Consider the following 13083-nt stretch of genomic DNA (forward strand, 5'->3'; position numbering starts at 1 on the left):
CGGCCCAGCCGTGTAGCCTTCTCACTCGCTGTTCCACTGATGATGGCCGTTGCAGGTCCACACGGGGATCTCGGGAAGTTGTTGTCGCGGAATAAGCTAAGGTACTAGAAGACGCAGCATTGGCATCTTTTGAGTTCGGAACCGAAGAATGCCCACCAGAAGGTCATTGCGTGCGGTGCGGAAGCCCCGAGACGCTTGAGGACGGTCCTCTTGAAAGAAAGTAGAGGCGAGGTTGTTCCTTGCAACTATCGAGAGCAATGACTTCGGGCCGGTAAGGGATGATAGGATGCTTGACCTTTGGATTAGATAACTTTACCATGGATAATCTTGAATCTAGCAGCGCCTCGTTTGCACGTCATTCATCAACGTTGAACCAGTGTAAGAGCGAATGGGACGATTGAGAGGTGCAGGCCAAACGAATTCCTAGCGGCCGAGGCGAGCTTCATTGGCTTGACTGATTATTGAAGTACCGGTAGCATCGAGGAAACTGTCTGCTGCTAATCTATCAGTTTCGGAACGTTGCGGCAGTCACTCGGTACCTCATGCGGGGGATGCCGTTGGCGAGAGCGAACAAAGCCCAGCTACGATGATGGCTTGTGACAGGCGGCTGCGATGCGATTGGAAGGCAGTACCAAGTCAGTCGGCCATCCATCTCTTGCCAGCCATCTCGGTCCTAAGTTACGAACTGGTGTAGAACGAACTGGGATGCCTCCTGCAGCTCGGGCTCCAGCACAAGCCATGATCCATGAGGCCATGCTGCCGCTAATGACTATTGCCATGCCGTGACATGCAATGCCATGTATTGTGCGAGCAGCAGAGCAGACGATCTAAGCCTGTCTTCCATTGGCAATTATTCGAGACGAGGAGGATTGGCCTGCTAGACTTGGACAGGTTGAAAGACGGACTAATGCTGTTGGATTTTGCGGCACATGGCTTCGGTACCCGTGCATCGGCAATCCTTGGATAATCCGAGGAAATAGTGGGAGGGGTGAGGTCGGCGATGTATCGGTAGATGGAAGGTTGGTGATCAATACCAATGCAACGGCATCTTGGAGATTGAAGTACGGATCCGGTACGATACATTCGCGTTAGAAGCGCGGACTGGAAAATGGAGTTGATGGTTTAGATAAGGCGAGGCCAGGTACCTACCTTCGCACCTTAGCATTGTAGGCCGGTACCTTTGGCAACAGTGAATTTGACAGCAGTTACAGCAGTTGCGCTGATGGGAGTTTCCCTTTGGTTCTTCATAAACCTCTCAGCTTTTTCCTTCCCTTTCTTCCTGCGACGATCCTGCTCAATTGACTTGTATATTCGTAAGGTGCAGTTCATCATTCATCTTACCTAAGTTATTTGTCTAATGCAGCGTGGAAGGCAAGGTAGTTGTGCAACATCCTTCTTGACTCGTCCTGCGCATCTGCTGTCCCTAGTACCTAAGGTTACCTGTAAGGTAGGTAGTCTAACAGGAAGGTAGTCCGATCTACACCTCGACTTCTGCACCGTTTTAACTTAGGTACGGAGTATTCACAACTGCCTTCACCGCGTCGCATCTACCTGACTCAGTCCCAGGAAACTTGTCAAATCACACCCTCCTACGTTCTGCTTTGCGTCGTTGGCATGGCCGCAAGGATCGAATCCCGTCGTCTTGCTGCCACTAGCATTCAAAAAGTCACCTCATTTCCTCCGTCACCAAACCACCGCTGACGTATATCACTTCTCGCATCCTTGCCTCGAGAATTGAGGCACTCGCGGCACTACCTTACAGATACTCTACCAGTTTACGGATACCTTGCGCACTCTCAGCACCCTCGTTCCTATTCAGTCTCACCAGTGAACCCTCGTCAGCCACCGCGCCAGGTTACTTTCGTCCCCAACGCCATCATCCATGGCATTGGCAGCACTGATCGACTATCTCTACATACAAGCCATCTTAGGCTGTTCCGGAGCTTATCCAATCTGGAGTGATCCATTGACTCGGGACAAGCAGCCACTGTAGGCATGACTTATACGAATGCCCGACGGAACGAGAGAAACACGAGAGGCGCGAGGCCCAGTCCGATCCAGTGCAATCCAGTCTACACAATAATTAATCATCCCGACGTACATTCACCGCTTTCGGAGCCTCACAACCCGTTAACCAGTGTCATCGGCATTGTCCTGGCGCCCATTTGACACAAATCAGCACTGCCAGTTACAGTTTTGGAGTGCCAGCACCAGCGCCAGCGTCATTACCGTACCCGTCCCCAAGCCATCAGCGTCAGCGTCAGCGTCAGGCGCCAGCCTCCCTTCTCCAATCCAGTAACCCCGAGGCTCAAAGCCACCAGAGCGACGCATCTCTCTCTCGTTTCGCCCACCCTCTGACTCCATCGTCTCCATCAGCGTTGTCTCGACCCCCGCCCCATCGGATCTACCAACCTACGGCTGACTACACCCACTACTGAGTCCTGACCACCGACCAACGAAGACCTTCCTTCGGTTATACGGATGGTACCTGGGTACCTCGGACGCACACGTACGCTGTTCACTGCCTGTTCTCTTCGCAGCAGGGAAACACCCACTGTTCCGGCTGAACAAAGAACAGGGAACCTCGACTCTGGTGAGTCGAGCTTCTCTTTCTTGTTGTATGGATACCCCCTACCCTGGATTTTCTGGTCTTTCACTTGACCTCTCACACCCACATGGCTGTGCACCGATATCCGCCGCTTCCACTGCAACTGGAGTCGCTGCAACTGGAGCCATTACCTTTCCCAACGCATCACTTGACGAGATATCGTCGGTGTACGAAGTAATAGTCTGCCGGGCTGGCTTGGGGGCCCAACATCCGACCCAAGTTTACGGACACCTCATCTCTGCTACGACCTCGAGTTCCGTATCTCGTGCCAGGCCAAGTACGGATACCTCTTCTCGTCATTGTTCCATTGGATTCTGCATGCGCAAACGGAAACGGCTACCTTAGCACTCTGCGTGGCATGGATGGCACTGGGGACACCATGGACACCGTGGACCGCAGAATGGTCTGGCCGTGCATTGCATGGCAGCGCATCGGAGCGCAACTCAGCAGATGTCCATCTAGCGCGGGTGAGTGCTTCCACTTGTCTGGCTGAGCAAGAGGAGGAGGGAAGAGTGAGGAGGGCCCTGAGGTGTGTGTGTGGTGTTGTGGTCACCCCCCACCGTCCAAACTGAAGACTTCAGAGTAACTCTCGCTCACTCCCGCAGCCACAAGCTCTCTCTTCCCGGCCGTGGAGTTCTAAAATCCACCCAAGAGTGCCAGACTAACAGGCTGAGAGTGGTGAGGTAAGCCGCCTGGGAACGCCTCGTCTCGTTGCTTGGGTCTCCGTTTTAATCAATCCTGCATTGGCGCCTCCGATGAAGTGTGCCCTGCATGTCTATTTTCCCAATAAATAACAACATAATCCACCCCCCTCCCCAGACCAGACCAAAAGCTCCACCAGCCACCCTGTCCCCTGCTCCACGTCTGTTGTTCCTTGTCTTGTCTTGGTTGTCATTGTGAGCGCTTCTCCCGCCTTCGACCTGGCGCCTGGCTTGTCTGGCTGGACCTGGACCCGGTCCTGCCTCTCTGCTTATTAGATCATCATTGACCGACTGACACAATTCGCCTCCAGTTCTCTTCTTCTTCTATTACTTCTACTCCCACTCATCACCTCAGATTCAATCCCCTTTTCTCCTCTTCTTCTCTCTTTCACGTCTCCCTCATCCCACTTCAGTCTCTTCACACCTCCCGCCTCGCCACGCAAGCTGCTGGACCCCAACGAGTCATCCTCTGCGATCAAGTCCGACCTCGTCTCCCGACGCCGCAGCCTACAAACTCAACCAACGTCGCCCTCTCGCGAACACCACCGTAAATAAACCGTCTTTTCCCCAAAACCATCACTCGTCATGCCTCAAAAGAAGATTCGTTGCACCTTCAAGGAGTGCAAGGATGCGGCTCAACGCATTGTTGGCGACTGTGGATTCTGCAACGGCCACTTCTGTGGCAAGCACCGCCTCTTGGAGGACCACAAGTGCGATGGCTTGGAAGACGTAAGTTTTACTCCCGGATTACCCTCCTCATGGTTATTAGGACTCGACACCGTGTTGCAAGATGAAGGACTCATTTGCTAACTGAACTTCTCAGTGCAAGAAGCAATCACATGAGCGGAATGCGGCGCAACTCGAGAGCGAACGCACGCAAGTCATCCGTGGGGTGTAATTGGATCGACAATACCGAGACCGATCTATATCGCACGCCGCCATGGTGTTCACGTAGTCGCACACGCACACACATGAGGCAAGATGCCGCGAGTTAGCCCACAAGGCCGGATACAGCGTGGATAACATCACACCAAGAGTTGTTGGGCCAGTCCAGGGCGCAAGGCTCATTTCTTATCGCACGTCCTACTCATATTTTCGGACCTCTGCACGACGCGATGGATCAGTTATTTTCGACACATTTTCTTGCGAGACTTTTGCAACTCGCATTCATAATGCTGCAGCGGTAGCGACGGCGGCGACAACAGCGTTTCTGTTTGGTCTCCGCGTCATTTGCGCGACTCAGAGCGGCATCCCGTCCGAATCCTTACACCACTGATGTGTATCATACTTCGGCTTAGGATAGTTCGGCTTCATACTTCCTCCGCAAGGCGTACCGGCGTATAGTTCATTTGGAGCGACCGCCAAGGAGAATTTGGCCATCCAATTTTGACAATATTTTAAACCATTTTACTGAGTTCTCATCACTGCTGAATTCCATGTTCCTCACCTGTTTGACAAATGCATGTTTTATGACTAACAAACTCACTGTGAACCTACGAAGTTCCACGCCGTGCGTGCCACACGCTGTGGCAGTGGCAGTTCCGGCAGCGGAGTAGCCGCGAGTCGCCGGGGTCAGTTCGGAGAGTTATCCGCCATTTCAGCCGAATGAAACCACGGACGAACATTACAAAGTGCGTCAGAACTTTGACCCTTTTTTCTCACTTGGTCACCTCCTTGTTCCAGAACATCAATGAAAGGAGAGTAAGAGGGGGGGGCGCGCGGCGGGCAAAGACAATTCTGGTTTTTCCTTAGGTCCCCCTGCAAACCGTGGCACGCCGTGCTTCATATGGCCGCTTTCGTCGTCCTCTGACCTCGCGAGTCAGCCACAACTCTTTCCGCCATCCGCCATCCGCCATCCCCATCCCCCCTCCGCCCACGCCGATTTTCCACACGTCACAAAAGCTGCTCACCTTATTGAAGTGGACGACAATGACGGCACCAGTGAACCACGGGTCCACGGGGGATCAGAGCACGGGCACGGCTACGGCTGCCCACTACATACAACGGGGCGAATAACGATTATCCCGGCCTATCTCCGATATCGTATCTCACGCACTCACAATCGCCCCCATCATTCTGCCACTGTCTTTCCTCTTCTCTCTACTATTTTGCCCGAACCAGCTGACAACTCACAACACAGTACACACAGTGTCGGCAGCAACCGGCAGACACGGCAATGACTCTTCAACTCCCTTTTCCGCAGGACAACATCGAAATTCGGAATTCCTCCGAGTTTGTTCGGGCCCCCCGCTTCTCCACCGACCCCCGAGAAACGAGACAGGTAGGGACCCCGGTCATTCCGCTGGTTCACAGGTCGCGTGGTCAATTTGTCGTTACCGGCGGACGGCACGTCATTTCTGCCATTTCCGCCCCTGCGTTGCACATTCCCGTCTACGTTCGGGATACCTTACAATCAACCATCATGACCATACGATGGCCAATTCCTTCATTTACGACAAAACGTTGTACATTAAGTCAACTATCTCGCTCTAGGTCTCACCGAGATGGACCGCTCCTGCGACTTCTTCGCGGTGCATGCTTACTTACAACTGCGTCCGGTTCATCACCAACCGCCGGCTCCGATGCCGGCTCCGGCTGCCCGGTGTCTTGATTCACAATCGCATCACGAACAACTTGCTCCTCCTTGACAACCTCTTCCGTCTTGATGAATACGTCTCCATCATCCTCCTCCTTCACATCAACCTTGACCTCCCTCATCTTGCGCCCCTCATTCACCTTCTTCCTCTCCGCCGCCTTACACAACCCGCCCAGCCCGAGCTCGCAGTCGCCGCACTTGCGCCCGACAGGCAAACAGACCGTCTGTCCGAACCCGACGAGCAGCCAGTTGATCTCGCGCCACTTGTCCTTTGGCAGCCAGCTCTGCAGCGCGTGTCGCGTCGCCTCGGGCTGCGTCGTCTTGTGCCAGCCCCAGAGGTTCGTGATGCGGTGCACGTGCACATCCACGCCGATGCCCTCGGTGCGGTCCCAGGCCGCGGACAGGCAGAGGTAGGCCATTTTGGGGCCTACGCCGGGTAAGGAGGTGAGGCCTTCGATCGTGTCGGGGATGTCGCTGTTGAATTTGTCGCGGAGGATGATGGCTGCTGCCTTGATGAATCTAGTCCATCCAACGTCAGCATTTTCGGCGTCCTGCCGCTTATACCCGTATCAAAACAGGACCATTCCCCGTGTATATCCATCGCCAGAAGCACAAAAGGGGAAACAACATACTTTGTCTTGTTATTATGAAACCCCACCGCCCAAATCAACTCATTCAACAGCGCAGGTTCGACAGCCAACACATTCTCCAAACACAGTCCCCCCGCTGCTCCCTCCTCGTGCGGCGGCAGCTCCGTCATCAGCCTCTTCATCGCCACCGCGTTGACCGTATCTTTTGTCTGGCTCGAGAGCATGAGCGCAATGAGAATATGGAAGCGCCGATCGCGTTCTGAAGCGTCGGGGTGGAAGAGGCGTTCGCAGCCCATTGTGTCGACGGCGGCGTTGCGCGCGGCGCCGTGGAGGCGCATTTCTTTGACGGTGTTGTAGATTCGCAGCCAATCTGTTGGGGGTTCGACGTGTGAGGAGGGAGAAGAAGGGGATGTGCCACGGATTGTGCGTGCTGGTTTACGGGTTTTGCGGGCTTTCGGAGGGGTTGGTGGTGGTGCTGGTGGTGTTTCGGTTCCGATGTGTTCGGATTTGATTCTGGTTCGTGACTTTGCTGTTGTTCTTGGTGGTGGTGCTGCTGCTGTCGTCCCTACTGCTGCTGCCACGTCTGGGACACGTTCGCTCTGGTCGACAGCTTCGTCCTCCTCTTTGACAACCCGTCTCCGTTTTCTGCTCCGCGCATCGGGAACCGCATCTTCAATGTCGGCGACGCCTAAGACTATGTCATGGAGCGCGGCTTCCGTGGCTATCGCTGAAGCTATCGCCTCGGAATCCGTCGCAGAGGTCGTTGAAGTTGAAGTATACGCGAACCGGGCAAGCGAAGATCTCGTCGTCCGGCGGGTCTGTGGCGGCGGCGGCAGCGGCGGCGGCGGCGGCGATGATGATGCTGCCATCTTGTTGAAGAGCGCTGATGTCTCTTTTGCTAGTTTCGATGTCTTCATTGTGAAAGTGAGACGTCTTATCCTATCCTATCCATTCATATCGCTGCGACGTCGTCGGAGGTAGATATTGGAAAGGCTGAGCACAAGTGTCAAGAAGTATCAAGAAACAAGAAGAAAAAAAAACCCCCCCCTATTGGACAGGATCGTAGTTTGTCAAAGGAAGCTCTTCGTTCGTTGACGACGCAATTGACTTTGCACGCCTTCAACGCGCCAACGCGCGTCGGCGTAATCGTAAACCCATTGGTCCTCGACTTCTCGCCCCGCCCACGGACCACCTGTGGCTTGTGATTTACTGCCAACTGCATATTACCTCAAGAGCCGGGGGATGGGGAGAGAGGGGTGTAAGACCCCTGTGGACACCATGCCTGTTCCAAGCCTAGTGCCGCCCGGATAGCCGGGATGCCTGTCTGCTTAAGCGAGAAGCCCGTATCCTTGTCTGTATGACGCTCCTTTTCTCACCAGCAAATAAGGTACTTTGGATGTATGAGAGGTGGGAGGGAAGAAGACGGAGGCGGTTGTACAAGTAGGAGGCCCTTTTTTCGAGCCAGGGATGGATCGTGTAAGATTGTTACTTTGTCAGGGGGTACGAATATTTGTTGGTGACATGTTTATGGCAAGTTGAACTCCTGTGGACGAACTACCTACCTAGAGCTCAATAATCACACTGATAGCATCCGTAGATAATAGGCAACATCTGACTGAAGTAATAGATGCCAGCATACCTACCTTCTTCGATAAGATCCAAATTCGACAGGTGAGCAAGAACTTTTATCGCATCCATGAGTCCTCTCGAGCTGTGTAGACTGTTCACCAAGATGAATCGCAATGTATCAGAGATCTGCAATGGCAGACATGTACGGTTGAACATGATTTGTACAGTAGGTAACTTGAACTCTCCGAGAGGAGCATTAAGTCTAAATCCATCGCTTCTCCAACTCCGACTCTGACTCCGACTCCAGAAAACAAGACAAAACCACCCCCTCTAGACTGTAAACTCTTCGTTAAGCCAGTGCTTGAGCACGACGTGGCCCTCGGTAAACGACTTCTTCTCCCAACGCACAATAATGGCAGCATGGCTGTGCCGGTCCTTGTGGATCCAAACGGGATACTTGTGCCAGCCAACAGAGTCGAGGGCCTGAATCATCTGGAACTGGTAAGGCGCCAAGGCGAGGGTAGGCTGCGACGGCACCGACATGCGCCTTTCCCTAGCCAGGAGCTGTGTGGTGCTGCGATCCATCTCGACCTCATCCAAATCCTCCTCCGATTCACTACCCAGGAACTCTTGGTCTTGCGAGCTGTTGAGAGTCTCGTACACGTGCTCCACCTCCTCTCGAATCTCCTTCATCCACAGTGGGCCGCGGTATTCATCAATTGCCACGCCTGCGAGACCCTTTTCGTGCAATTGGATGCGTTTCGATGAACGGACCGTCTGGACGACAGAGCTGAACAGGAACGCGATTATACCGATAGGGACGAAAATCGTCAAGGCTATCGCGAAAGGAACGCGCTTGATCCACTTCCAGCTTGAACCGGCGACAGACGAAAGCGTAGCCGGCTCCGAGATCTTTGGTTTTGGCGCCACGGGATGATTAGGGTCGAGAATGACATCTTCGTAGCCGTCCAAGAAATTGGCCTTGATCTTGTCAACGTTGGTGTAAGGGTCGGTCTTGGTGATGCCGGTGGTATAGTGCACGGCACTTCTGTCGTTGACGATATTGGTGTATAGGGTGTGACGTTTGAATCGCTTTAGTCCGGCGAGGAAAATGGAGTCGGGATCGGCCAAAACGGCGAGGAGTGGTCGGCCGGTATCGCGGAAATTGTCGATGGTGAAGAGCTGACGGCCGGACATGGACAGGGTGCGAGCTCCCAGAACATTCCACAAGTGATTGTGCCATCCCCGGAGTGGTGTGCGGACGCCGAGGTGTGGTGTGGCAAAGGTCACAAAGTTCTGCCACAAGTTAATCGTCATCGTCCTTTACTACATCAAGAGATGTCTCTCATACCATGCACTCCACGGTATCGAGTATGCCCTTGGAGTGAAGCAGGCCCACGGCGTAGCGGGAGACGAGACCTCCGAGCGAGTATCCGACGATGCTCAGCTTGGTGATCTTGCCACCCTTCTCCTCAATAAGGCGCAGTTCCTCCTCGATCTCGGCGCACACGCGCTCACCACCACGTTCGATACCATCGTACGTGAAGGAACCACTATTTCGCTTCGCGAGCAATAAGTGTAGCTTGTCGGCAGAATACTTGGCGCGTAGGCTTTTGGCGATCTGGGCCATGTGGTTGGGGTTACCCCAAAGCTATGGAGCCGAGGCGGCGTTACGTTAGTTCAGAAACATTCATGACGTCGTGGGAAACGGTGCTGCAGACTCCAGACGGGTGCAGAAAAGGACAAAAAGACAGGGAATAACGTGTAAGGTGTAAAGGTAAACTCACCCCATGGACCAGGACGCAGAGATGGTCGGCCTCTGCGGTGCCTCCGGTGTAATCCATTAGATAGTCGTAGGATGAGATCAGGGACCGGTTAATAGAGCGAACAGAAAAGGGTAACAACGTTGAGAAAAGTTGCGATGGAGAACGTCGAAGGGAAGCTCCAGTGGGACGCGCTCCGAGTTAAATTCTCGGGGCGACCACAAGAGTCCCTCCAACGGACAATCCGCGAAGCCCGACCGTCGAGGTGGAGGGGGGCGTCTGAAGTCCGCTCAGGACAGTGGACAGCTGCTAGTTAGCGGGTTGAAATTCAATGACACCAACACTGTCCTGGGCCCCAGCACCGGGCTCTCCCGCACGCTGGCGGAGCGGCGTTTGCTGTTTTGCTGCCCGTAATACTGAGGGGCGTATGTAAGTCCCCTGGATTTAAGGGGGAGATAAGGCGGCTTAGCACCACAATTGCTCCGGTAGTCTCCTGTGGTGGTGTGCTTCCAGGCTGCGATTGGGCGAGGTACCGTGCGCCGCGTGGCTTCAGCGGCCTGATGATTCCTCCTGTCTCCTTTGCAGGCTGCAATCACTCGTCCAAGCTGTTTGTTGATTGGACAGAGTCGGTGTTTGTCTGCTAACCACACCTTGTACTTTACCCAGAGGTAAGTTAGGTAACTAGTCTTACCAAGGGTAAGCTATAGGTAAGGTAGGGATCGAGGTACCTAGACAGTATCCGTACGGATAGCCTGGAATGGAATGCGCGCACGCGACGTCTCGATTGGGACCTTGCTGATAAAGTGGAGGGGACTGCAGTTCGCGGCCGTTGGTGGGGTGGAATCAGCTTGTCGGGATTGCGATCCTTGACGACACCGCAAGCTGCAAGTCTCTCAGCTTGTAGGTAATCCTGGGTTGGGTGAGCTCGCAAGATGGTCGATTTCGGGGAACAACTCGAGTGTAAGATGAAGGGACAAAAACGTGCCGCGAGGTGGTGAGAACCCTGAGCTGAGCTTGCGCGCCGGCCGCCCACTCGCTGCTGGTAACGTAGTTGATAGGGCGGGTGCGTGAGAACCCAATTCCAAGTTGGACTTTGGTGTTTGGTGTTTGGTGTTTGGTGTTCATCCACTAGGTAGGTACGTCACGGTGATCTCCAGCATTCGCGAGAGCGCAGTTTCATTCGAGAGGATTGTCTCGTTGTGCGACCTTTCCGTTCTGCCAAAGCAAAGGTTCTCAAATCACAACCTTGGTCCAAGTGGTGGGCATCGAGCGGCTCATTTATAGACGGCCCAAGATTGAAAAGATAGCATCGCACAAGAGGCAGGCCAGGTTGGTCTGTGAACCCCTCGCTCCATCTTGCTCCTTGATAACGATTTCTTCGATAAACAGGCCAACACAGGAGTGACACTGACAGGCAGGACATACCTCCCGGCCGTACTCAGACACTCAGATGCTGCACTACGGGGTATTCACCGCCAATAGCTCCTGTCCAACCGTTGCACCGCGATAGGCAAGTCCATCCTCAAGACCAGGGCTGCCCTTGGTTTCGCCCTTCCGCTTGGTGCCACTGCCACTAGCACTCGCCGGGGCTCTGATACCGCACTCCCGTTATCAGCGAGCAAGAATAATGGCTGGCGGCTTCGCTAGGTTGGCGGGCGTCTTTTTGGCTTTTGACTCTGCCTGCTCCGCCTGCTCTGCATCTCTGTCTGCGTGTCTGCGTCACCCTGCCCATGCAAGGAAGGTCCGAAGGCTGCATTCTTATTGTTGTGCCCCGTATGCAGTACAGAGGTAGTCGGGTAACTCAACACCTCAAAAACGAGGGGCTGTGGTGGATAAGGGAGGACAGGTTGATCACCAGGTCCATCATATCACATGCGAGACCATGTCTGTGCAGCCCCGCGCGGATCCGATAAGAGATGTCGGATCTGACGAGCCGCGAGCACAAACAAATGAAATCCAGCGGGGCTTGGCCTTGCTGGCGTCAGATGTAGGCACTGAGATTGATAAAGTGCAATGTGATGGGAGTGCAATGTGACGGAAGTGCGATGTGACGGAAGAGCAGTGCAGGGAAGAGTCGTGAAATCAGCCTTATCTGCAGTGTACTGTATGTGTTAAACACACTCTCTGCCATGATGTAAGTATCTCCAAGATGCCTTGGCGTTGGTGGAAATGCCCGTGTGTATGTATTATCGGGCTGACTCCTGGGCTTCCAAAAGATGAGACGGTGGATGAAATAGAGTTTGCGTACCTGGAACTACCTTACCAACTACCGTGGGCAAGGCTCCTCCTGGAGGGTCCTGGACGACCGTGGAGGGAGATATCGCGGGCCTACTGATTTCTCCGAAATTCAGGAACGAATAGGTATGCCGAGCTTATTCAGAAAAGTGACAGGTCGATAGCAGACCTGGGTGGCCTTGCCGTTTTCGGGTGTTCGTATGCAGGCAGGCAGCAAGCTGCAAAAGACGATTGATGGTTGGGAAACTCTCATCTTGACTCAGGTGGGTGGTGTAACGGCGTCGAAACAACTTTGATTGAAGAAGGACAAGAAAGGGTTCAACCTTGGAGCTCGATTGCAGTCTTCCCTACCTTACAGTACGCCGATTGATGGGCTACACGTGTTGCCTTATCTTGCCAGGACATGGACGTCTTGGCAACCTTGATCGTTGCGTGCCCTCATTGCGTGGCAGGGGAAATTAACGACGAAGCATGTATTCAGAATGCATTGGAAACTGCAAAATCCAGACCGACAGTGGAGATGGATGCATCTTGGTAACGTTCTCCGTAAGGTACGGAAAGATCCAGTGCTATTCTCGGTCAACGGCCCCACCAGAGCTTCAAGCTGGTGGCCCTACGTACGCAGCAAGGTACGTAGTACTGGTGAGTGCGTACGTACCTTAACTTAAGACTTAGGTAATCTTCCCAGACGCTCGGAGCCTCCCTTCATCCCAACTCCGACAAGATTCGAGACACATCAACCATCTGTGACACTGTCCCAAACCAACCCATCTTTATGCCTTGGATATTCCCGTTATCGTCTTTTTGGATCATCACCCAATCTTACTTCATTCTTGTGTCAGCCTCGCCCGGTCTACGCGCCACAACCGATCAGCATCCCCTTTGTCCGTGGAGCCGCGAATTCTCCGACTGGAACGTCGCAACCTAACCTAACGACATTGGCCCCGTCTGCGTCTACGTCTGCGTCTGCTTCTGCCATTTTGGCTATGAGATCCTCGCACCATTCCCCCGGATCTTCGAG

General features: G+C 53.8%; 3 protein-coding genes across 3 annotated transcripts; 1 reads left to right on the forward strand and 2 right to left on the reverse strand.

Annotated features, from left to right (window-relative positions):
* Positions 1-3894: 3894 nt before the first annotated feature.
* N0V96_011719 (uncharacterized protein) lies at positions 3895-4207 on the forward strand (the record flags this gene model as incomplete). Its single annotated transcript, XM_053198268.1, has 2 exons — positions 3895-4038; positions 4133-4207. The coding sequence occupies 2 exons, from the start codon at positions 3895-3897 to the stop codon at positions 4205-4207; spliced, it is 219 nt and encodes a 72-aa protein (XP_053044316.1).
* A 1598-nt stretch (positions 4208-5805) lies between these two features.
* Positions 5806-6446, reverse strand: NTH1_2 (alpha,alpha-trehalase nth1; the record flags this gene model as incomplete). The annotated part of the gene is given in 2 exon segments (XM_065759370.1): positions 5806-6424; positions 6439-6446. The coding sequence occupies 2 exon segments, from the start codon at positions 6444-6446 to the stop codon at positions 5806-5808; spliced, it is 627 nt and encodes a 208-aa protein (XP_065612092.1).
* A 1948-nt stretch (positions 6447-8394) lies between these two features.
* N0V96_011721 (uncharacterized protein) lies at positions 8395-9694 on the reverse strand (the record flags this gene model as incomplete). Its single annotated transcript, XM_053198266.2, has 2 exons — positions 8395-9360; positions 9416-9694. The coding sequence occupies 2 exons, from the start codon at positions 9692-9694 to the stop codon at positions 8395-8397; spliced, it is 1245 nt and encodes a 414-aa protein (XP_053044314.1).
* Positions 9695-13083: the final 3389 nt, after the last annotated feature.

This window comes from Colletotrichum fioriniae (assembly GCF_027942845.1).
Source record: "Colletotrichum fioriniae strain IMI 355084 chromosome Unknown scaffold_18, whole genome shotgun sequence".
NCBI classification, from domain to species: domain Eukaryota; kingdom Fungi; phylum Ascomycota; class Sordariomycetes; order Glomerellales; family Glomerellaceae; genus Colletotrichum; species Colletotrichum fioriniae.